This window comes from Girardinichthys multiradiatus, chromosome X (assembly GCF_021462225.1).
Source record: "Girardinichthys multiradiatus isolate DD_20200921_A chromosome X, DD_fGirMul_XY1, whole genome shotgun sequence".
NCBI classification, from domain to species: domain Eukaryota; kingdom Metazoa; phylum Chordata; class Actinopteri; order Cyprinodontiformes; family Goodeidae; genus Girardinichthys; species Girardinichthys multiradiatus.
In genome coordinates this window covers 27,710,236-27,736,105 of record NC_061817.1, presented here as the reverse complement: position 1 = coordinate 27,736,105, position 25,870 = coordinate 27,710,236, and the positions used below count along the sequence as shown (strand labels likewise).

At 39.5% G+C, this 25,870-nt stretch overlaps 3 protein-coding genes across 6 annotated transcripts; 1 reads left to right on the top strand and 2 right to left on the bottom strand.

Annotated features, from left to right (window-relative positions):
- Positions 1-771: 771 nt before the first annotated feature.
- LOC124863235 (DNA-3-methyladenine glycosylase-like) lies at positions 772-5,705 on the top strand. Of its 2 annotated transcripts, none has more exons than XM_047357537.1 (3): positions 772-1,184; positions 4,778-4,922; positions 5,201-5,705. In XM_047357537.1, exons 1-3 carry the CDS (start codon positions 915-917, stop codon positions 5,599-5,601), a joined length of 816 nt encoding a protein of 271 aa, XP_047213493.1. In that variant the 5' UTR covers positions 772-914; the 3' UTR covers positions 5,602-5,705. The 2 variants fall into 2 exon arrangements, with proteins under 2 accessions (XP_047213493.1, XP_047213492.1); XM_047357536.1 differs by having other exon boundaries at positions 4,778-4,982.
- A 370-nt stretch (positions 5,706-6,075) lies between these two features.
- LOC124863234 (GATOR complex protein NPRL3-like) lies at positions 6,076-22,542 on the bottom strand. Of its 3 annotated transcripts, XM_047357533.1 has the most exons (15): positions 22,491-22,542; positions 22,155-22,411; positions 18,223-18,292; positions 16,986-17,024; positions 16,231-16,378; positions 11,609-11,683; positions 10,823-10,970; positions 10,606-10,687; positions 10,382-10,519; positions 9,400-9,556; positions 8,931-9,037; positions 8,589-8,718; positions 7,458-7,647; positions 7,174-7,366; positions 6,076-6,907 (listed from the first exon to the last, which is right to left on the bottom strand). In XM_047357533.1, the coding sequence occupies exons 2-15, from the start codon at positions 22,348-22,350 to the stop codon at positions 6,742-6,744; spliced, it is 1,839 nt and encodes a 612-aa protein (XP_047213489.1). In that variant the 5' UTR covers positions 22,351-22,411; positions 22,491-22,542; the 3' UTR covers positions 6,076-6,741. The 3 variants fall into 3 exon arrangements, with proteins under 3 accessions (XP_047213489.1, XP_047213491.1, XP_047213490.1); XM_047357535.1 differs by lacking the exon at positions 22,491-22,542 and having other exon boundaries at positions 17,204-18,292; positions 22,155-22,233; XM_047357534.1 differs by lacking the exon at positions 16,986-17,024 and having other exon boundaries at positions 22,155-22,519.
- Positions 22,543-24,429: 1,887 nt separating this feature from the next.
- LOC124862432 (hemoglobin subunit beta-A-like) lies at positions 24,430-25,322 on the bottom strand. Its single transcript, XM_047356329.1, has 3 exons — positions 25,150-25,322; positions 24,788-25,010; positions 24,430-24,678 (listed from the first exon to the last, which is right to left on the bottom strand). The coding sequence occupies exons 1-3, from the start codon at positions 25,239-25,241 to the stop codon at positions 24,547-24,549; spliced, it is 447 nt and encodes a 148-aa protein (XP_047212285.1). The 5' UTR covers positions 25,242-25,322; the 3' UTR covers positions 24,430-24,546.
- Between the last annotated feature and the right edge of the window lie 548 nt (positions 25,323-25,870).

Below are 25,870 nucleotides of genomic sequence, written 5' to 3'. Positions count from 1 at the left end.
TGCTGCGATTCAGTGTATTTAAGGAAGAAACAGTCTCTGTGGCAGCTGGTTTTAGTAAACAGTGCTCTGTAGCGACGGCCTGAAGGTAAAACTCTAAACAGTTTATGTGCAGGGTGTGCAGGGTCTGCAGAGATTTTTGCAGCTCTTTTCCTGACCCTAGACCTGTATAAGTCCTGGATGGATATGAATGACAAATCAAAAAATTTCACTTCATTCATTTATTTATTTATTTTTCTTGTCATTTATTTAAAATGGGACAGTGGAATTTCATAAAACAAATGACAATTCAAGTTTAGGAAGCCAGAATTAGCCTAATGGCTATTTTTCATCTCTAATCCCCTACAGTTCACATTGTTTTTAAATGATTATTTTTTCATGAGTTAATTACTCAGAATCTTTAATGGGTTGCTAAAAACACATATGTACAACACGCATATATACATACATAAGTGCTATCATTTACACAAGAGGTGCATCACATTCGCAGGGCTTCATTTGGTGCAACAATCACTACTGCCAGTAGATGTCACCCAAGGGAATTGAATGAAGCTTCGGGTAGTGAATCACTTTATGACACAATGGTTCAAAATGATTCTATGCTTCAAAAAGCCTCATTTTGACATCACTAGCTTAAATATAAAGGATAAAAGTAGCAGAAGCCGTTTGGGGATCAATAGTGTCGGCCCTGGTCAACTTAGCGAATCCCAGAAAAGAGCTACAACTCCCAAATTTCGACCTAAATTGTTGAGCGGTCCCTTTAAGAAACACACATTCACTTCCTGGATGTCAGAGCAAGCGCAGTCACCAGAACAGCCAATATTAAAATTAATGTTTTGAAATGCGTAAGCTATTGAGTGCATAAAAATACTTAACTATATTAAAGCTCAAGGTCCGCTGTAATATAAGCAACGACTATGGCAGGCAGAAAAAGAAAAGTCCAGGACCTGGCAGTAGCTACTGCCGCTGTTACACATAAAGAGTCGGACTTGGTGTTACTTAGAACCAAGTCTGAACGGAATCGTAGAGCTTCTGCAAAGGTCACCAGTCAGTCGGTTCCATGTGAATCTGTCCAGAGGTTCGAGCCGGAGCGAAGCCATTATTTCAACGGCGAGCCTCGGCGCAGACTGGAGCAGGATTTTTACAGTCAGCCTTGCATCAGTTTGGCTAAAGCATTCCTCGGCAAGGTACCTGTGAAATATGTCTTAATTTTGTTTTGCCGTTTTTTACGGCGCGCTTCTGCATCAACCTTTTCCAGAGCAGCTCAGCAATTTTTGAGAAGCTTCTCAGTATTTGTTTTATATGTCTAAATGGGAAGAAACACCACATTACTTACCAATGAAGCTAAATGTATGAATATTTTAACCATACACACACACACACAAACACACAGCTCAAAAAAATAAAGGGAACACTCAAATAACACATCCTAGATCTGAATGAATGAAATATTCTCATTGAATACTTTGTTCTGTACAAAGTTGAAAATGCTGACAACAAAAATCACACAAAAGTCATCAATGGAAATCAAATTTATTAACCAATGGAGGCCTGGATTTGGAGTCACACACAAAATTAAAGTGAAAAACTCCAACTTTGATGTAATGTCCTTAAAACAAGTCAAAATGAGGCTCAGTATTGTGTGTGACCTCCACATGCCTGTATGACCTCCCTACAACACCTGGGCATGCTCCTGATGAGATGGTGGATGGTCTCCTGAGGGATCTCCTCCCAGACCTGGACTAAAGCATCCGCCAACTCCTGGACAGTCTGTGGTGCAACGTGATGTTGGCGGATGGAGCGAGACATGATGTTCCAGATGTGCTCAATCAGATTCAGGTCTGGGGAACGGGCGGGCCAGTCTATAGCTTCAATGTCTTCATCTTGCAGGAACTGTTGACACACTCCAGCCACATGAGGTCTAGCATTGTCCTGCATTAGGAGGAACCCGGGGCCAACCGCACCAGCATATGGTCTCACAAGGGGTCTGAGGATCTCATCTCGGTACCTAATGGCAGTCAGGCTACCTCTGGCGAGCACATAAGAAATGCCACCCCACACCATTACTGACTCACTGCCTAACCAGTCATGCTGATTGATGTTGCAGGCAGCAGATCGCTCTCCACGGTGTCTCCAGACTCTGTCACATCTGTCACATGTGCTCAGTGTGAACCTGCTTTCATCTGTGAAGAGCACAGGGCACCAGTGGCGAATTTGCCAATCCTGGTGTTCTCTGGCAAATGCCAAGCGTCCTGCACGGTGTTGGGCTGTGAGCACAACCCTCATTTGTGGATGTCGGGCCCTCATACCATCCTCATAGAGTCGGTTTCTAACCGTTTGTGCAGACACATGCACATTTGTGGCCTGCTGGAGGTCATTTTGCAGGGCTCTGGCAGTGCTCCTCCTGTTCCTCCTTGCACAAAGGCGGAGGTAGCAGTCCTGCTGCTGGGTTGTTCTCCTCCTACGGCCTCCTCCACGTCTCCTGGTGTACTGGCCTGTCTCCTGGTAGCGCCTCCAGGCTCTGGACACTACGCTGACACACACAGCAAACCTTCTTGCCACAGCTCGCATTGATGTGCCATCCTGGATGAGCTGCACTACCTGAGCCACTTGTGTGGGTTGTAGAGTCCGTCTCATGCTACCACGAGTGTGAAAGCACCACCAACATTCAAAAGTGGCCAAAACATCAGCCAGAAAGCATAGGTACTGAGAAGTGGTCTGTGGTCCCCACCTGCAGAACCACTCCTTTATTGAGTGTGTCTTGCTAATCGCCAAAGATTTCCTCCTGTTGTCTTTTTCATTTACACAACAACATGTGAAATTGATTGTCAATCAGTGTTGCTTCCTAAGTGGACAGTTTGATTTCACAGAAGTTTGATTTACTTGGAGTTATACAGGTCCTTCTCAAAATATTAGCATATTGTGATAAAGTTCATTATTTTCCATAATGTCATGATGAAAATTTAACATTCATATATTTTAGATTCATTGCACACTAACTGAAATATTTCAGGTCTTTTATTGTCTTAATACGGATGATTTTGGCATACAGCTCATGAAAACCCAAAATTCCTATCTCACAAAATTAGCATATTTCATCCGACCAATAAAAGAAAAGTGTTTTTAATACAAAAAAACGTCAACCTTCAAATAATCATGTACAGTTATGCACTCAATACTTGGTCGGGAATCCTTTTGCAGAAATGACTGCTTCAATGCGGCGTGGCATGGAGGCAATCAGCCTGTGGCACTGCTGAGGTCTTATGGAGGCCCAGGATGCTTCGATAGCGGCCTTTAGCTCATCCAGAGTGTTGGGTCTTGAGTCTCTCAACGTTCTCTTCACAATATCCCACAGATTCTCTATGGGGTTCAGGTCAGGAGAGTTGGCAGGCCAATTGAGCACAGTGATACCATGGTCAGTAAACCATTTACCAGAGGTTTTGGCACTGTGAGCAGGTGCCAGGTCATGCTGAAAAATGAAATCTTCATCTCCATAAAGCTTTTCAGCAGATGGAAGCATGAAGTGCTCCAAAATCTCCTGATAGCTAGCTGCATTGACCCTGCCCTTGATAAAACACAGTGGACCAACACCAGCAGCTGACACGGCACCCCAGACCATCACTGACTGTGGGTACTTGACACTGGACTTCTGGCATTTTGGCATTTCCTTCTCCCCAGTCTTCCTCCAGACTCTGGCACCTTGATTTCCGAATGACATGCAGAATTTGCTTTCATCTGAAAAAAGTACTTTGGACCACTGAGCAACAGTCCAGTGCTGCTTCTCTGTAGCCCAGGTCTGGGGAATGCGGCACCTGTAGCCCATTTCCTGCACACACCTGTGCACGGTGGCTCTGGATGTTTCTACTCCAGACTCAGTCCACTGCTTCCGCAGGTCCCCCAAGGTCTGGAATCGGCCCTTCTCCACAATCTTCCTCAGGGTCCGGTCACCTCTTCTCGTTGTGCAGCGTTTTCTGCCACACTTTTTCCTTCCCACAGACTTCCCACTGAGGTGCCTTGAAACAGCACTCTGGGAACAGCCTATTCGTTCAGAAATTTCTTTCTGTGTCTTACCCTCTTGCTTGAGGGTGTCAATAGTGGTCTTCTGGACAGCAGTCAGGTCGGCAGTCTTACCCATGATTGGGGTTTTGAGTGATGAACCAGGCTGGGAGTTTTAAAGGCCTCAGGAATCTTTTGCAGGTGTTTAGAGTTAACTCGTTGATTCAGATGATTAGGTTCATAGCTCGTTTAGAGACCCTTTTAATGATATGCTAATTTTGTGAGATAGGAATTTTGGGTTTTCATGAGCTGTATGCCACAATCATCCGTATTAAGACAATAAAAGACCTGAAATATTTCAGTTAGTGTGCAATGAATCTAAAATATATGAATGTTAAATTTTCATCATGACATTATGGAAAATAATGAACTTTATCACAATATGCTAATATTTTGAGAAGGACCTGTATTGTGTTGTTTAAGTGTTCCCTTTATTTTTTTTGAGCAGCATGTGTGTGTATATATATATATATATATCTCAATGCCCTCACCTACTGACACCACACAATTCTTAACTGTCCTGGTAGCTATACAGCATGGTGGGTCTGGTTGCCTTATGGTATTGGGATAACAGAATATACTATTAAAATAAAATACCCCACATCCGGTTTTAGGTCACAAAGATACCAATACTTAATTGTTGAAGGACAAAAACATTGAATTAAAACACTCAGCCTATTCATTTCTGATAAAAAATTTAATAAAATGAGACTTTTCCCTGCAGGTGCTGGTCCGCAGGTGTGCAGACGGGTCTGAGCTACGAGGGAGGATAGTGGAAACTGAAGCATATCTTGGAGGGGAGGACAAAGCCTCACACTCAGCAGGGGGCAAACGCACTGAGAGGAACACCGCCATGTTCATGAAGCCGGGTACAATCTACGTGTATCCAATCTATGGGATTTATCTTTGCATGAATGTTTCCAGTGAAGGTACATTTACTATAGACCAACAGGGCCTAATTCCAAGGCAGTACGCCTATACATATTCATATTTATTATATTTTACTTCTCAGTGTGCTTAGGTCAACTCTGTATTTATCCAACGTTAAGCAAGTCAGCCGTTTTGTAACTGGTTAGTAGTGAAAAAAGGAAGGAACAAAGCAGTGCCTTGCTGACTGATGCAGATTGTGTGCTGTGTTTTTATTCAGGGGAGGGTGCTGCTGTGCTGCTGCGCTCTCTGGAGCCCCTGCAGGGCCAATCTGCGATGAGGAAGCTGAGAGCGGCTAGACGCCAAGAGGGAGCCCGTCAACTGAAGGACAAAGAGCTCTGCAACGGGCCTTCAAAGCTGTGCCAGGCTCTAAATATACCTCGCTGTTTTGACCGTAGAGACTTGGCTTCTGACCCAGAGGTGTGGCTGGAGGCCGATGAAAGTCCCCCAAAACCCCAGGATATAGTTTCAGCTCCGCGCATCGGCATCGAGTCTCATGGGGAATGGGCTAAGAAACCATGGCGCTTTTATCTCCGTGGGCACCCCTGTGTTAGTGTTGTGAATAAAGAGGCAGAGAGACGGTCTCTGTCTGTAAATGCAGCAGACAGTTCAGATCCATGAGATGTGCAGAGAAAGAACAGAAAATTAACCTAAAAAAGGACTTTAAGCTACTTTTTAAAAGTCAACCATTTGGAGCCAATAAAATCTGATACCTTTGTCTTGCAGATATGCTAAATCTTACATCAAAAGGAAAATAAGTTATTACCTTTGTCATGCAATGTGACTTACACATTGTTCATGTCAAAATTACTTTCTCAGATATTTCAGTCCTTTTAGGCCTGTTCTTAGTATAAATACAAACGTTTATTTAATTGTATGGCTCATATGTGTACAGAGATGGGTCGTTGGATGGCAGACTGATAGATGGAAGGATGGATAATGGACAAATGGATGAATGGACTGATAAACTTGGGATGAATGCAACTTTTAGAGAATGGGATAGGGATTTAAGTCTTAAAATACAAACCTATTTTCTAAACTTATCCTGACTTGAATGTATGAACACTTTAGGGTAATCAAACGGAAGCCCAGACAAAATTTTAAATGATAAAAACTTTATTTCCCATTTTGTAAGTTTATTTTGAAATGCAGTTTAATCAAGAAAAGTTGTACTGTAAGGTAAAAGATTAGACCTGACAGTTTTGTTATAAAAAAAAAAATCATACATACAGTAGTCTGTCTCAGGTAGTTCCATCTGTTTTCCAATAAGCATTCACACATGAGAAATGTTCCTCACAGTGATTTTTACAGATATTTGGAAAGCTCACTTTCCATCAAAGCTGAGCCTGTGCAAAAACAAGCTATTTGATGTTTAGACTCTATATTTTTTTCTCTGCAGTCTTTCCATCTACACCTTTGGGATTCCTAAAAGAGAGGTAGCTGGAGGCCTGGAACGTTCAGTGCTTGGTGTACACATATGAAGCCAGCACAGATAATTTATATTCTGGGTTTGGGAGATTGTGTCAGACTCCCAGTTCGACAGCCCTTCCACCATTCACAGTTAACCCATAAGGCATGTCTGGCTGGCATAAAATAATTTAATATTGTAAACAAACGTTTCCAAGATAAAAAATACTCTATATTTTGTAACTCTTCACATATTAATGCCGTCGTGTCACTCTGCTGTAAACCCTCCTTGAGCCTGAGAACGCTGCAGAGTAACCAGCTCTCAAACTGTCAATTTCCAGTTGGTCTGAAAGTCTACTCCATGGGTGACTGAAAGATGGAAATAATGGGATCTTCGTGGTTTGTCACAATAAGGACGCTCCGGAACTTGTCGAACAGCGTCTTGAGTTGCGATCGCCTCATGTTCTCATTGTACATGATTTCTTCCAGGTGGTGATGTCCCCGAAAATAGTGCAGCAGCCTAAAAAGCAGTCAACAAACCGTGCACAATGAAATACATTTTCTCAGTCTGCTGCAGTTTGTAAGCTCTTGCAAAAAGACTGATTTCTACATTTCTGGTGCAAGATAGATATAGATCAAATCTGCACAGAATGGACTAAAGCCATGCGATTTGCAGTCAATACACAAACATGTAAACAAAATATAAAAGGAGTGTCTTTGATTTGCTTTTACACCTGAAAATGCAGCCAAACAATGACACGGTTAAACTTAACTTTTGGTACAAACCTCGCAAACATTCGCAGATCCTCTGGATTTTGCGCTGCTGGGATGTTCAGTATAATCTGCCTTTCATGCTCTGACAGGCTTGTAAGGAGCGTTTCTGTCATCCTTTTATTCAAAGGAGAGTCTCCGCCGGGCAGCAGCTCAGCACTGGAGTTCTCCATACTGGGACTAGTTAAGGTCATGTCATCACTGCTGGCTGCAAACATGAAGGAGGTGGACTGTCAATTATTCTCTTTGACCTCTTTTTTTATCTGAGAGTAGAGAGGTAGAGGGTGGGAAGATCTTACTTGGAGAACCAAAACTGAGAGCGCTTGGAGTGCTGAGACTGCGACCTCCAACTCGAGCAGCCAGTGGAAGTTCTTCCTCCCTTTGTGCAGGCTCATCTTCACTAGGTGGTATTAAAAGGCAAACGTAAGTGTGTAGTTGGATGAGCAGGCGGCGCTGGAGCATCCACACCACCATCTGGATCAGCTGGACCTAGTTAGAGACAGAGCAGAGCCCTTTTTAAATTAACTGATGGTAGCATACAAGCTCAAAACAAGACCCCAAGCTGTGACGTTGATCTACAACAAATGGCGCAGTGAATTTCAGACAATGTGTCTGAGCAAATTATAACAACCTCAACCACCCTGAAAAACAGCATGGGTCAATTAGATTTTCAACCTTTTACAATAAAAAGTCTTAATTTGCAGTGAAATCCAAAATTAACCTGAAACCTCTGATTTTACTTTTGCTTGCTTTGGTTGTCTCCGGGTTCTCCAGCTTGCTCCCATGGTTCACATACATGATTGTTAGGTTAATTGGTCTCACTGAATTGGCCTTAGGTATGAGTGTGTGTATATGTACATGGTAGTCTGTCCTGTGTTGCCCTATTATGGACTGGTGACCTGCACAGCATGTACCCCCTCTCATGCCCAATGACTGCTGGAGATGGACACCAGATCCCTCCAACCCACCTTCCCAACCCTCCTAGGGGCCCTGCAAGGATTAGGAGGTATAGACAATGGATGGATGGCTCTAAAACAGCTTTATTCTGAGAGAAATAATGTTCATGTCAATCTACTTCTAAAGTTTAAATTTTTTTGATTATTGAAAATAAAATGGGTTATACCAGCAATGAAATATACGTTGGATTAATTATCCATCTTTGTATAACGGACCAAAACCGAGGGTTTTTTAAGTTGTTTTAAACCTGCATTCTATATGATGACCAACAGAGGGCGCGTTTTGTATTAGAGCATGTTGTAGTACAGCTTTAAAAACCTGGAATAATTAATCCGAATCAGGTGTGTTGGAGCAGGAACATACCATAAAACAAGCAGAAAAGTGTCTCCACAAATGTTTATGGAGCTAAATGTAAACATGGACATCATTAGCTAACAAACCATTAGCCCATATAACTACAGCAATTATCTTACCTCCTGTGCAGGAGCTTCCAGAGGGTTTCTGAATTCTGCCAGTGAGACCGGTAGCGAGAATTTGGCCAACATGGAGGGCAGATCATAGCCAGAAAACTGCTGAGCAAAATGCTCAGCCAAAGGGGAGTAACTGGTTAGGAAGGAATAATAAACGCATTTATACATGACCGAGATTTTATACTGACATAGTTCCAGTATGTTAACTGCTAACTTTACACAAGGTTTCAAAGGAGTAATTCTTGTTAGAGGAGGACCACAATTAGCAAGTGGGGCATCTAAAAATCCAAGTGCCCAGCTATATTATGTTTTACCAGTTCTACAGGCTGGATTTCAGACACTTACAGAGAGATGTTGGCATGAGGAGACAGCATATAGACGTTATTCTCACACAGAGGAAAGATGATGATCGCCTTGCCCCAATAAACCAAGTGAGCAGCAATTTGGAAGATCTGAGTGACAAGAAAAAATAATATATATATATATATATATATATATATATATATATATCCCACTAGATGGCAGTAGGTAGCTAAACATGCAACACTGGGTTTTTTTTTATGAATTCAATTTTTGACATAACTCACTAAACATCTAAAAGGGTCCTCTAAGTCCAAGTATTTCTTTAAGTTTCAGTTGTAACATGGATTTTTATTTAAAATCTCTTAGATATGCTCTATTTGTTAAACAGATTTATTGCACATAATGTAAAATGCAAAAGATGTTTAATCCCTAAATTGCTTTCAGATTTAAGACATGCCTTGAAATGAAAGTATGATTTCAGAGCGACGAAGGCTGTGTATTTGTTAAGCACCTGAAGTAAGGCCAGGTCAGTGTCTTGGGCTAGCTGCTGCAGGTTTTTCACTGCTGAACAGGTCTTGATCAGGCGCACCATCGCAGGCGAGCAGTCCAGAGGAAGCTGGCCCAACAGTGCCTTCTCACTTTCTAGCAGCAGCAGGGCATGATAAGGCCTGCAGGGTCACAGAAAACCAATTACTTCTCAAGCCACAGAATCTCTTGTAAGGGAACAAGAAGGTCTGAAAATGTTTTACTTTAATTTTACTTTGAAAAGACAGAATAAAAAAAGAGACATGAATGTTTTTCAAAACAACAGCAATTTTTCTAAACTGCCTACAGGTGGCAGTATGGCCTACAGAAAATATTTCAACATTAAGAAGCCTTAAGCATTAAGAAACATAGTTGAGCCTAAAGAACATGGAGGGCACAATTTGACCATAACTGAAAAAGATGAACTTCTAACAACAACAATAAAAAATATCTTTTTTGCCTTCTTTCTGTCAGAAACAAGGCAAAGCAACATGTAGCCTAATAGCTGAGGGATCAGCATGGATCAAAGGGAGAAATGGACCATGCTGTGTGATTCAGTACATTTCTGCAGTGGTTGGTCGACCTATGGCATTTTTTTCAGTATACTACCTTGTAGTACTACTTTGTAGTGTACTAAATTTAAGGGACTGTGTTTTGTATGACTTACCGGTAACTCCATTTGACAACTGATTTCTACTTGCTGAAATATAAATATTTTAAAAGTAAATTAAATCTGTTATAACTAGAGAAATAAAGAGTAAATATTTTCAAAATGTGGTCATTATTAACACCTGATAAAAAGCCTTCCACAGAGGGGAGAGGGATATTTAAAAATGTGTGTTCAGCTTTATTTGACACAGATCAGTTTTCCTAAGTCATTTACAACAAATGAGTTTGTTCGTGTACACTGCTAGAAAAATAAAATATTACAAATAGAAAACATAGAATGTGTGAATTAATCAATATACCTTATGGCCTTCAGACTGCGCTCTAATGCCTCTGGGGGGATGTAGTTAACACCAACCCTGTGGATCTTATGAGGTAAGCAGAAGCTGACCTCCAGCCAGTTGTTAATATGTAGCCGTACCACACCGGTTGTACAAAGTCTGCAAAGTAAAAAAAAATCACAATCTGTGGATTTGTTCGACACCTGGAAAAAATAATAAAGCAGATATATTTATTTGCTTCCCACCTGTCGTAGACCTCCTTCAAGTCCCTGGCTAGTTTACATTTTGGAAGAATTTGTTTAAATGGGGACTGAGGGTTTCCATATGCTAATAGCAGAGATGAAGCACAGTTATTAAGTATTAGATAGAGAATAAAACAGAACACAATTAATACTTCAAAACTAGAATGTTTGATTGAGACGGCGCTTCAGAGATGGTGCAAGAACAGAGAGATTCTCTCACTCATAGTGGTGATCTCGTCTTGCATGGCCAGCATTAGCTTGGCTTCTCTGGTCAGATACTGGCAACGGCGCTCCTCATGCTGAAGGGCTATAGCGATGCGCCGAGACAGGTTGTGCATGCAGCTGATTACAGACGGGTCGGCGTTTGCCTGAAGACACAAACGACATGAAGAAAGTGTTTTCCATGTTTGAAGTATTAATCAGTAACTCCCAGTTCCTTCTTGTGTTGCTCAGGTGACTGGAAAGCATTTTCAGATTTAACGTCCAATGAGAATAGAAAACAATGCACATTAAAATATCCAAATGAAAAGAAGCAATAGTAGAAATATTATAAAGGACGTTTGGTTCTTTTTATGGGTGTTTACAGCACAGTCATTTAAACCGGGCAGATATTATGGACAAAAGCTGACGGCGCACTTTTCGGCTCTTCTGAGCCTTCCTGGGACTTACAGAGAACCATGACTCAGCATGGGCAGGAACCGGGCTGGGCCTTGTTGATCAGCATGATTAAGCAGAATAAACTGCCCTCTCCTCCTCGAGTTCTCATGCAGTCACTGATAGTGGAGCGTTATCACACACACCCCTCTTATTCAAAAAAATACAGATTACCAGAAGACTGACTTAACATGTCCCACCCTTAGTCAGATAAAATATTTTAAAACGTATTGGTAAAAACATCAGAACCTTTGAATGCTCAAATAGATATTGCTCCAAAGCCATATTATTATTTTCAATTACATACAGAATGACATTTTAAAATCTACATTTTTAATAAAGATTTTCTTACCCTTAGTGCAAAAACCACATTAAACAAGATCATCGTAGGCATGTCTCTCTTGGGCGAAGGATCGGTTTTGGAAACCTGAAATTATGAAAGACCAAATCTTATAAGCCACAAAAAAATTCAGCTTTTATCTGAGAGCAAATTTTAGATTTTAAATAATACGATAGTAAAAATGATTATTAAATGATATTTTTACACAAGTTGCTTAAATTTATTGAATTACTTGTCTTAAAACAGAAATATCACAAAAATAGAAAAAGAAACAAATCAAATGTCAACATCTATTTTCAAACAAAGCATAATTATATGAAATCCAATTTTCAGAGAAACAGAGACACACATAAACATGTCTGGAAAAAAAGAAAGCTAGATATCTTATCGCTTGATTTTAAATGGCTAATAGATTATTTTTGTGCTAATATAAAGGAACAGAAATAATAAACAGAAACAGAAAAACAGAAAAAAGCCTGCCTGGGCTGGCTATACAGGGCCTTCTCAAAATATTAGCATATTGTGATAAAGTTAATTATTTTCCATAATGTCATGATGAAAATTTAACATTCATATATTTAAGATTCATTGCACACTAACTGAAATATTTCAGGTCTTTTATTGTCTTAATACGGATGATTGTGGCATACAGCTCATGAAAACCCAAAATTCCTATCTCACAAAATTAGCATATCATTAAAAGGGTCTCTAAACGAGCTATGAACCTAATCATCTGAATCAACGAGTTAACTCTAAACACCTGCAAAAGATTCCTGAGGCCTTTAAAACTCCCAGCCTGGTTCATCACTCAAAACCCCAATCATGGGTAAGACTGCCGACCTGACTGCTGTCCAGAAGGCCACTATTGACACCCTCAAGCAAGAGGGTAAGACACAGAAAGAAATTTCTGAACGAATAGGCTGTTCCCAGAGTGCTGTATCAAGGCACCTCAGTGAGAAGTCTGTGGGAAGGAAAAAGTGTGGCAGAAAACGCTGCACAACGAGAAGAGGTGACCGGACCCTGAGGAAGATTGTGGAGAAGGGCCGATTCCAGACCTTGGGGGACCTGCGGAAGCAGTGGACTGAGTCTGGAGTAGAAACATCCAGAGCCACCGTGCACAGGCGTGTGCAGGAAATGGGCTACAGGTGCCGCATTCCCCAGACCTGGGCTACAGAGAAGCAGCACTGGACTGTTGCTCAGTGGTCCAAAGTACTTTTTTCGGATGAAAGCAAATTCTGCATGTCATTCGGAAATCAAGGTGCCAGAAACTGGAGGAAGACTGGGGAGAAGGAAATGCCAAAATGCCAGAAGTCCAGTGTCAAGTACCCACAGTCAGTGATGGTCTGGGGTACCGTGTCAGCTGCTGGTGTTGGTCCACTGTGTTTTATCAAGGGCAGGGTCAATACAGCTAGCTATCAGGAGATTTGGAGCACTTCATGCTTCCATCTGCTGAAAAGCTTTATGGAGATGAAGATTTCATTTTTCAGCACGACCTGACACCTGCTCACAGTGCCAAAAACACTGGTAAATGGTTTACTGACCATGGTATCACTGTGCTCAATTGGCCTGCCAACTCTCCTGACCTGAACCCCATAGAGAATCTGTGGGATATTGTGAAGAGAACGTTGAGAGACTCAAGACCCAACACTCTGGATGAGCTAAAGGCCGCTATCGAAGCATCCTGGGCCTCCATAAGACCTCAGCAGTACCACAGGCTGATTGCCTCCATGCCACGCCGCATTGAAGCAGTCATTTCTGCAAAAGGATTCCCGACCAAGTATTGAGTGCATAACTGTACATGATTATTTGAAGGTTGACGTTTTTTGTATTAAAAACACTTTTCTTTTATTGGTCGGATTAAATATGCTAATTTTGTGAGATAGGAATTTTGGGTTTTCATGAGCTGTATGCCAAAATCATCCGTATTAAGACAATAAAAGACCTGAAATATTTCAGTTAGTGTGCAATGAATCTAAAATATATGAATGTTAAATTTTCATCATTACATTATGGAAAATAATGAACTTTATCACAATATGCTAATATTTTGAGAAGGACCTGTATATCCCGTTCATTTCAAGGTGTTATTTTAGCACCTTACAGTTTATTGAAAGCTCTCCCAGTAATTTTTAAACGTCAAAGTCTAACAATCTGTAGACTATCTGGAGTTTGAATATGCACAAAACACAGAAAATCATGATGATGTCAGCATATAGGAGAGCTTTGTGCTGTTCTTCACAGTTTGCCTTGGCCTTCTCATCATTGCCAGAAAAACAGTAAATACCTCAGGCTGAACGACTGACCAAAAAGGTACAGTAGGGGGCGCTGATAATATTAGGATCAATCTGCTACTGAAAGATGATTCACAGCAAAATAAGTAAAAGGAAAACACGTTAATGGGTTAATACACAAACAAAATAATTCATTATGGTCACCTTTATAACTGATATCATAAAAGCCATGAGCTGTATTGTAGAATTAGAACTACGTGGAAATATTCCATCTCCAAAATACATCAAATCAAACATAATATCAGTTTTATTAGTTACAATAAGTCTGCTTGTTTTTATTTCTACCAGCTAACAAGTCTGTGTCTTTGGACCTGGATGTTATTCAGGTTGTTTTGCTACAGATTTATCTCTTGGCATTAAAAAACATTACACCACACAGTGGTCCGAGAGTTAGAGCAGGAAAAATAATACAGGTACAATTTGGGAAATGTCTAATGTCAGCTACAGGAGAAAGTAATGGTCATTCAAAGAAAGTACTTTAACAGATATGACCGAGAGAAATATGAAATAAATAGAATCTGATTCTTGTTTTGCTTTTTAGTTTATTAGTCATTTCTACAGTAGTGTTGTTCCATGTGAACCCAGTAGATGTGTGCTAACAGGCATGGAGCTACTAAATAACCGAAAATAACACAGTGGATCTAATTTAGGAAGCGTGTACTTAAGACAACAATAATTACAGCAATTACAAGTGCTAATGGGAGGAAGGACCTATTAACAAAGACAGAAGCTGTAGATTTTCATTAGTTAACGCAGGCCTGGGTGATAATTTATACTCTGCACTTTGCACAAACATTGACCGTTTTTAAAGTTAACCTTCTTTACTTTACTGTCTTTGTAACACAGAAACATAAATTTCATTATAAAAGTTTAAACTAAGATTAAACAGCTTTTTATCCATGCCACTTGTATGAGTAAAGGAACAAAAAAGAAAAAGCCCAAAGTGACTGATGACAAACTATTTTAAACTACAATGCTGGGGAAGGCATGTTTAGATTTTTAAGCTCACAAAAGGGCAACTGAAATGTGCTAGCCACATAAATTAAAAATCCTACCTAGAAAACACAATAAGTCCATCAGATTTTGTAGTATAGATGCTAATATGTGAACATGCTAGGATCATAACTGTTATTATATATTTTTACCATTGTTTTTCTCGTAAAGTCATACTCGTCCTCTTCCACTTATCCAGGACTGGGTGGCGGGGACAGCAGATTAAGTAGAGATGCCCAGACTTCCATTTCCCTTAAACACCTCCTCCAGCTCCTCAGGGGGAGCCCGAGGTGTTCCCAGGCCAGCCGGGAGACATAGTCCCTCCAGCGTGTCCTGGGCCCTCTCCTGGGCTTCCTCCCAGTGGGATGTGCCTGGAACACCTCCCGTGGGAGCCGCTTGTATCCGGGATCTTGTTCTTTCGGTCATGACCCAAAGATCATGTCTATAAGTGAGGGTAGGGAAGTAGACAGACCTGTAAATCGAGAGTTTCGCCCTTTGGGCTCAGCTCTCTCTTCACCGCAACAGACCAGCACAGCGTCGGCATTACTGCTGCGGTCGCAACAATCCGTCTGTCGATCTCCTGCTCCATTCCCCCCTCACTTGTGAACATGTCCCAGATGTTCTTGAACTCCTCTACTTGAGGCAGAAGCTCTCCTTCAACCTTGAGAGGGCAAACCACCCTGGTAAGCTGTCTTACAATATTAATTTACTGAATGAGCATAAAAAAGCTAAAAATCAGAGATGCACCAATGAAACAATTCTCCCTGGATCATCTCTGATCAAGTAAAATAGTGAAAAAAACTTTTAATAAGTCCTTCATTTCTGTTGGATTCAAAACAACTAAACGACCTGGGGTACAGGTCTCCTGATTTATGGGGTTATTGTCCTCATCCAAAAAAAGAAGAAATAAACAAAAATATGCATTGTCATTTAAGACTTTAAAGAAAACTGGAAATGAGTACACACCAGGCCAGGGCATCAGCTCATCTCCATAAAAAACTAGTTCTGATAACCTAAGACATATTAATTAAAAGTGAACTTCTAAAGTATTATTGTAATGAGTGTCAGAAAAATTCACCAATGCAACATGTCCTGCAATTGTCAAAATCCAGGACAAGACAAGTAAGGAATGGACCATAAGGGATGCAGCTGAAGGCAGAAAGGGGATTTTCAGACATTCAAAGCTCTGTGAATACCTGACCTTGTGATTAGCACAGCGCATAGGATCCCAACTACATTAAACTTTGATAAAGGTGATGAAGACAGGTAAAGCTAAGCAATAAATAATATAAGAAAACTTTGTTTTCATTCCTTCCTTCACTGAATCTCTTTCTTTTTATTTTTTCCTACCTGGATGAATGCTGGATGAATGCTGGGAGAATGCTGCAGAAGAGTAGGGTGACCCACAAATCGAACATTGTCAATCTTCAATTCAAACTTCTTTCCGCAAATGTCAGACTTGGTAGCCAGGATGGTGGCCAGGGTGCTATCAGAAAACCTCGAGTAAGGAAGCACAGACTCAGTATAAATGCAAAGTGGAAGCTGCTGAGACAACTGAAAGAAGTTCAGATTATCTGGCTACAATTTTCACATTCCTGTCTATAGGTTGCATCTGACTAACATATAATATAAAAGCTTATTTGGCTGCTGAGAGGTAAGAAATTGAAGAGGCTTCCTGGCAGAAAACAGTGAATGATATATGAATGAGAAATGTGACAAACTCATGCTGGTTTGACCAAAGTAACTCATGCTGCAATCAAAGGGAATAAAAATTTAGGTGTTAACTTCTCGAAAAAAAGATTAAACAAACTATGGACCTTTTCCACCACCACCATTTTAAAAAGCAATGACAAGTATTCTGTTGCATTTGATTTGAATTTTGTCCTTATTTGTCAAGTCTACATGTTCTGAATTATCAGTTTACATTTAAACCGATTATTTTAGTGCAAGCACTGATTTATATTCTGTGTATTGTTTACAGGAACTGTACAGAGATCAGGGATGGAGATCGATACAGGGCACAGAAAACAGAAAAGATGGTGTAAAATAAAGGACACGGGGTGATCTAGGAGAAGGAGAGGTGGTTGAGAATGATTCGGTCTTACCCTGCTACCAACTGTTCGTCAGTTACTGGACATTGCTCCCTGAAATGGGAATTGGGCCCCCCCAAAAAAAGAAGAACAAAAAAAGCAAACAGAAGGGAAAATGCAACACACAGTTGGGCTAAATGCAGAAAATGGACATTAAAACAACCCAAACAGACATGTGATACTGTGATGTAGAAATGCTGGTCTGCATGTTGATTCTAGTACATTTCACATACCTATAAATAGCTTTGTCAGTAATGGACATTCCAGTAGGTATGGTGAGTTTACATATCAAACGATTATCAATTTGATGCTATTGCAATTTCTGTAGAATATTGCAACATCAATTGCAATTATCCCATATGATCCTCACTCTTTTTGACCCTATTCCATCGTCATGTTATTCCCATCACTCACTGAGATCTTTTAAGAGCTCTATCTATTGAAGAAAAATAAAAGAGTTACTCAAGCACAAACATTAGTAGCTTTTTAGAAGTGAAATCCATAACATAAATTTGAGTGAATAAAGTTATGCCTGTTGCATGCGGTTATACTCCGTCTCCACAGGCTGATAAAACCATGTTTATTCCTAGCTGTTAATATTTATTACAGTGTTTAAACCAACATAAACCAACTAAAAATGACCAGCATCCCCATCTGTAAGGTGACAGCACAATAAAAATGAATAAAACAGACAAGACTGTAAGGTTCATGGTTCACGGTCTGCTGATGTGTAAGTTGTAATCAGCTTTATTTCTCAACTATGGCTTATTGCTACAAGATCTTTTTTTTTTGTGAATACATTTATTCACATGTAGCCCAATTCTGGCATGGGCACATGCTATAGGTACATGCGTTTCATTTTCAAGTAAAAAAAAATCTTTAGTTTCTTAATGTAATGTAAGGTGTTAAGCAAAAGTGAGGAACAAACGCTGTGAAAAGCATAGGAAATAAAGCATCTGTGGTGGGGCTTTAGAGGCTTCTTAATTTTCTATGCGTTCAAAGCAAGCACAATCAAACGACAGCTGAAAATGCAACATTTAGACGTGTGAAGTGATGAAAATACATTTTCAAGATTACATTTATTTAAAAAAAACATGCATAGACTATACTGTTACTGTTTTGTTCTCTATTTTCCCCTTTTCAGGTTGTAAAAAGTATCACAGCTAAAACAGTTCAGCTTTATTTAAGATTAGAAGAGTTTTCACAGGTTACTAAACCAATTATGTAACTTTATATGGAGATAATATTTTACCTCGAGTCACCATCCTGATCTTCAAGAACATCCCCAGTTGTGTTCAGTGCATACGGATTACGTGGTTTTGCTGAAGGACACATTTGTAATGTCAATGTAAAAAGGCTTTTTATAAGTCACAAGATAACAGCAGGCAAGTGATTCAACTGATGTAGAATTATCAGCCTAGAAATGTGTCAAAGAAACATTACAAACCTTTTGTTTTATCAAATCATCAGATCGTTACTATAATTTGTATCCCAAAACATGAAACTAAGATTATTTAGCCACCTTTTCGACTCTGGTTTTCTGACATGAGATTATACAACAGTCAAAACATGTTGACTCAACAATAAAATACATAATGTTATTGTCTAAGAATGCTGCACAGTCATAGGAAAAACATCATACACCTCATGCTTCAATAACTTGTACAATCATTTTAGTCATTTTCTGAATGTCAAAAACATTTCAGTCAGGACCAGGGGCCTCATGTACGAAGCGTACTTAAGCACAAAAATCTTGCAGCGCAATGTTTTACGCACAACTTGGCATGTACAAAAGTGAATGTTGCGTGAAAGTGTGCGTAAATCCACGCAAACCTTTGACCTGCCGTGAAAATGTGCGGAAGCCACGCAAACCTTTTCAGTCGTTAATAATAAACTACAGAAAACTAAAACTCTAAATCCACTTTATTTAATTGATGAAGCATCAAACCTGATGTTTTTTCATGAGTTTGAGGTTTATGGTTTAAACCCAAGCGATCAAACTGAATCCCATTTACATCCTCATACAATAACGTAACATACCTCAGAAAATGATGGAAACAACCTCAGTTGGACGTAACCTGTAAAACTTTCTGTTTTTGTCACCTGTGGGTTTAATTGCGCATCGATCTGTGCGCTGAGGAGCATCAAATGCATGCGAATCATCTAAGGGGCAATTGCATTCTCAGTGAAAAAGAAAACGTTGTCTGATCAGCAGATTCATTCCTAACAAGTCAGGTGTGATGATTCCTAAGGTGGACAAGTTGTAGACAATCACACATGTCCACAAATAGCTGCATAAACTTGGGCATAACTGTGGAATGATGGCTTTGGCACAGCTGGAGGATGGAAGAAGTTTTATTTAGAGATTGTACTGACCTGCTGGCACATGATGATACATGGTTTAGATTGCCCAGGGCACGGAGCTGCCCTCAGTGTTACAGAGGGAAACCAAGAGGAATCGTGTGTCTACGGTACCAATTAAAGTTCTCATTATGCTGCGGTCCTTTCAACTGAAGCATCGCAGAGGGATTGATTGACAGGTCAGGTTTTTAACAGTCATCCCTGAGCTGGGCCATGCCACCCCTATGGGTCGTCCTCATCCGTATATTACTCTGATATATAACATTCGCCTAAACTGTGGCTCTCATTTATAGCGAGAAGATTTCTGAATGTAATCAGAGCTGTGGACTGTACTTATACTTCCATAAGGGCACCAGCTCCAAGTGAAAATGCTTTTATAAATAGAAATGTAATTCAATATATGTGCAACCTATGTGCGATGTGCAAATGCAGTGACACGATGGCCTCCTCAACTCATGATTCCTTTATACTATCAAAATAATTATAATTAATCTAATAATAGTTGTGTTTGGAACAAACCTCCATAAATGATGGCTGGCTTAGGCAATTTTCTATTTTTTTTATGTGACATACTGAGCGGTTTTAAAGATTTAAAATACTTCACATAGTGTGTGTGGTGACAGTCTTCCTAATAGAAAGAATAGGAGGCACATTCGCGTCATTATAATGATCAGCATTGAGCTATGAATAAGCTTAGTGCAGCAGCTAGACAGCGCGGTTTAGTTTAGATACAGACATTGTAGAACTAAATGGGTTTGAGCAGACAAAACATTTTTTTTTTCCAGCAAGGTTTGAGTCACTGATGTCATTCAAGAAGTTGTTGGTTTCCTGTAATTCACTACAAACATCCCTCATGGTCTGTAGACAGTCTCTCTTAGCGTTTTTCCACCGAACGGAACAGGTTTGGTTCTTGGCCTGTCACAGCATCGTTGCCATGGTTATTTGGACATGTGATGGATGACTTCCGGCTATTTATACTACTTTGCATATATATTTAGGGGCGGGAACCAGGCGGTCCAAGTGCAGCTATGTCAAATTCACCGCAAATTGGGATGTATGAAGGTTATGTGTGCGGTAACATGTCTACGCAGTTTCGTACACGTTTTTTTTTTTTTTTTTGTGCGCAGCAAATTTGAGAATTTCTGCCTACCACAAACTTCTAGTATAAAAGCTGTGCACCTTTTCATACATGAGGCCCCAGGTCTGGACATTTGCAACATCCAGTTTCTGTCTTTTCTGCAGTGTTTGACACCATTGTCCTGTTAGATTGGCTCAAATCTGACTGTCTACTCCTGTCATAAACTTTGAAATTTAACAATTACTTAAGAGGAGTCATTGCTGAAAGTCAGTCACTGAATGCAATTGGCTGGGTTTCCTTAGATAGAAAACCTTTTACCATTTTGAATAATAAACTGAACTTGACTGCACTGTTTTAGAACTACGATCAAATTTATGTAATTGACTTTGAATCTTTGTATATGACTGGATTGAATTGACTGCATACTTCTGTAATGTGCCTTGACATGACATTTGTTGTGAGTTGGTGATATATAAATAAGACTGAATTGAATTAAATACTAAACATGCTAATGTGAGACCTGCAAAATCTGAGATAGAAATCCTGGGTGTTTTTCAATTTCTCTGAGCACTGCCCAGTCTGACCTTGAGATAAATTTCCTAAAATGTTCACTTCTGGGGTGATAGGCAGCTGTCTTACATGTTTTACACTTTTAAATAATCTTTCTCTCTGTACAATGATGATCTTAAAACCTTTCTCAGATTTAGAGATGGAATATATTCATCTCTATGGTCATTGCCATTGTCTTTCCTGCTTGGTATTGTGTTAAAACACGAATGCTCTAGACCAGGGGTCTGCAACTTGTAGCTCTTTAAGTCTCTTTACTGTAGCTCTTGATAACTTTGGCCAAAAATAGAAGAACTGAGTTTTAAAAATTAAAGGTAACTTAAAAAATGCTAGCTTTACCAGTTTTTCCTAGGCCTTTTCATGCAATATATGCATAACATTTCCACAAAGAATGACATTAATAATGTAAGGAATTTTCATTTTTGGTAACCAGATGTTGGAATGTCAAGTTCAAGTACTCCTGGGAAAGCTTTTGGACTGCCCAAAGCTTTTAGACTTAGGACATTTCCTGGCAATTTTACAACCATAACAAAATATGTTCAAATCTCCATTTTATCCTTGGTTCTAAAAGGTTTAAGTAATTTTTTTGTCAGTGGGTTGTAAACTATGTGCTTTTTGACATAATTTGCTCTAGTCCAAAACATGACTGTTAGGTTAATTGGTCTCTCTAAATTGCCTTTAGCTGTGAATGAGTGTGTGCATGGCTGTTTGTCCTGTATGTCTCTGTGTTGCCCTGCGGTGGACTGGCGACCTGTCCAGGGTGTACCCTGCCTCTCTTTCATAGACTGCTGGAGATAGGCACCAGCTCCCCTGTGACCCACCATGCAACTAGCGGTATAGAAGATGAATGAATGAAGATTAAATGTCTTGTTAAAGAATAAGCATTAAAATTAAAGGTTGCTGACCCCTGCTCTGGACTAGGAAACTGTCAAACCTTGCTTTTCTGGAGGTGGTCTCATTTGCTGGTAATCAGTTAAATAAGTGGGTTTAATTATAAGCACCAGGTTGCAATTACAAAATAATAATAATAATAATAATCAAAATTAAATTTGTCTGGTGTTGTTTACTTAATTATGGGTGTGTAGATACATGCCATTTAGGATACTAGTAGCATGCAGGTGTGAATCGGTAAAACATGCTATAGTCTGAGTTGATGCTAATGAAAATGCAGCGCCTACCTGAGAGAGAAGACGGACATTCAGTAGCTATTTGAAAGGGATACCGAAACAAAAGTTTGTTCCCCCGGCTCCCAGAGCTAACCAGTATGACGCTGATAGGACTGGCTTTTTCCCCGCTTTTATGTCTGTTATTTTGTGACTGACTGTACAGGGAGTTTCTGTCATCTGGTGACTCGGCCGATGGGCTTAGCATCATGTTAGCATTCCAAAAGGGTCCGTTAGCTTGATTTAGCTGCAGCTCCTTTTACCGCTTATATCTACGATAAAAAAAAAAAATAAGAAGAATAACGAGATCACTTTACAGTTAATTTCGAACCTACAAAATCGCGCAATTACCTCATAGAGCTGTTGTTGACATTGTTGTGTGTTACCTGAAGAAAAGCTCGGCTGGAAACATTAACTCGATTTTATGTTCCATCCTGCATCCAATGATTTCATGTATCTGCTCTTGAAATTGTTAAAGAAAAATACGTAAGAGATAAATTTACGTTTTCCAGTCTACAAACTTATGACAATGCACAATTCAGCTTCATAGAAAACTAAAATAATACCTAATACAAAAAAATATTTTTAATGAAGAAATGTCATGTTATACAATCATAGCGAAGACTGCTGACAGTGGTACCCTTTTTAAAGAGAGCAAGCCACAAACCCTCCATTGCTAAAGAAGTTAGCTGTTCACAGAGTGCTGTCTGTATCCACAAGTACTGAAGGGAAGTGGAGTGGAAGGAAAAGTAGTAGAAAAATGTGTATAACTGAATACTTGAGGGGATTGTAAGGTAAAGCCCACTCAGGCATTTGAGGGAGATTTAGAAGAGGTGTACTCTGAGTTGAGTGCTTCCAGAGCCATAATACACAGACATATACAAGACATAGGCTTGAACTGTCACGTTCAAAACTATCTTATCTTGTCCATGGGAAAAAAAATGGCTGGACTGCTACTGAGTGATCCAAAGCTTCTTTTTGTTAAAAAAAACCTAGCATTTGGAAATTTAAGTAGAGTGTAGAGAAACACAAAATCCAATATGCTTGAGGTCCTATGAGAGGTTTCCACAGTCAGTGATGATTTGAGCAATCATGTCTCCTGTTAGTGCTGGTTTGTTCGCTCAAGTCCAAAGTAACTTTCCAGCTTGACTGGTCAGCAAGTTTGCCTGACCTAAACCCTATAGGCAATCTATGGCATATTTTCAAGAGGAACCTGCGAGACACCAGAGCCAACGATGCAGACAAGCTGTAGACCGCCAATAAAGCAATCTTAACACCTCAGCAGAGCATGATGCATTGATGCAGTATTTAATGCAAAAGAAGCCCCAACTAAGTATTAAGTGCATGTACTGTTTATTGCGTAGATATGCTTTCCTGTTGGCTGAAATTTCTCAATACAAATCCATATTTAGAATTTCTGAGAAACTTAATTTTGTGCTGTCACTAGCTGTAACCCATTATCATCAAAAGTAACAGAAATAAAGGTCTTAATTATATCATGTCTGTTTTAAATCTATATGATAGTTCAATTAATAAAATTTGAAACTGCAAGTTATTTAAATGCATCTGCATTTCAACCCATCTATGCAGCATGTAAAGGCAGAACCAGCGTGTTTCTGTTAGATGGTGCTTTTTTGGCACTTATTGTTTATTTTTAACTTTCCAGGTTGTTACTCAAATTCAGTCTATGAGTAAGTACCACCAGAAAATTGTTACTGCCATGACTAAATTAGTTACACTGTATCTTCAAACTAGGGCAGTGGACAGATCCTGTATTAATATCAGAAATAAACATTTTGTATGACGATATGATATTTCATATTCATGTAAACTTGTCTAAAGGCTTTTATTTTGAAACACAGATAGTTTTTCATTCAATAATTCTCAATTCAAATAGAAGACGTTGCACTCACAGGAGCCTGCACTATTTTTGATGACTTATCATTAATTTCAGTTTGCCACACCCTTTGATATCAAACTAGAAGGTTGCAGCACTTATCCAGTAGTTTTCGTTGTCCAATCTAAAAAAATATATATCTTATTGAGCAGTATATATTTCATTGAAAGAAAGATTTTAAACCGCCAGTGCTTTCTGAGACGGATGTGTGTTTTAGCAGGTAGCTCTATTGGTACTGACATATTCCTGCATTTTGTGCTCAAATAATTGTGGTAGACTTCCAAGGATTATTCTTTCTTCTTGACCCTTCATATATAAACTACAGACTGAAAAGTGATTAAATGAAATTCAAAGCTACTTTAAACAAACAATAATAAACAAAGGCATATAGGCTAGGATTTTCTATTTTTATTTGCAGTTTGCAACAGCTTCAAACAAGCAAAAAGTGGATTTTGGAAACTTCCCAAGAAATGTTGCAAGTCAAAGACTGTTGCATATTTTTATTTTTGCTTAGTGGTACTGTCTGCCCAGGGCGGAGACCACCACAGCCAAAAACTTTTGCCAGGCCTCCTGGAAACCAGGGGTGAAGACACTGGGGCCAAACTTGGCTGCCACAACCACTGAGATGCATTCAGCAAGAGTCTGAAATGAGAAAAGTAGTGCAATGACATTGGTAGGGACATCATGACTGGTGAAATGAAAGCATTAAAATGTGCTTTTCAACATGAGAGCCTCAGAGTTTGCAACATACCCTGAAGTTGTCTGGATCCACATGGAGCTTCTCAGAGTGCATAACGCTCAGTTTGGCATAGGCCTTCTTGATGTTGTCCAAGTTCTTCACAGCAATTTCCAGACCACCCATCACAGTTTTTCCATGATTGGCGACCTTGGCATTTCCGACGATGGCAGCGTAGGTTGACAGGTTGCCGAATGATCCAAAATGTCTCTGGGTCCAGGGATACACAACCAGAAGCCTGATTCAAGAGACAAATTTTAAAGGTTAACATAATTGCAACAAGTAAAATCAAATTCAGTACTAGGGGCATGCTACCAGATCATGTCAAAATGTGTTATACCTAAAGAAGATAATGGATAAATGAATGAAAATGTCACCTGTTCAGAGCCTGGGGTCCAATCTCACCCACATCGATCATTCCCCACAGAGTTGTGATGGCCTTGCGCTCAGCGTCTGTCCACTCGACCATTGTGATGAATTAAATTTGTCTTTTCTCTACAGAGAATAATTTAAAATGTCTCAGGTCTTTTAGAAAAACTTTTTGTGGATGGTAATCTTAGAGCTTTTTATTAATTTCCCAGTGCCACTCCTCTCTGCTATGGAGGTGCCTGATTGGACAGAAGTCAGTGCCATGATGGGTTATACTCTTAACAACATTGATATGATCACTGCTGGGCTTTCTGGAAAAGGCTGATAAGAAGAAAATGAACATGTTTTATAAATTTATCAAGGGTAACATTTTATGCCACTTTATAGAAATTACATTTTCATTGAATATTTTCTCTCTTTTTCATATGTTGCAGATCTTTTAATGACATCTAAACAAGAATGAGTTCTACATCTACTAAAACAGTCAGATTGATTCACAAACACTCTTCTATCACTGTTCTTATAGGTTACATACATTCTCTCATGAGGGTTATTTTGGTTTCTCATCTATACATTACGCTGTTTAAGCAAACAAGAGAAAGGCCAATATGCTCTGATCAAATATGAACAAAAAAGCCTTTTGATAAACATTACTATTTCTCTTCATTTTTATCTGCAGTTTCACACATCTTGGTATTTTTGAAATACTGTATTTTATATAATCATATG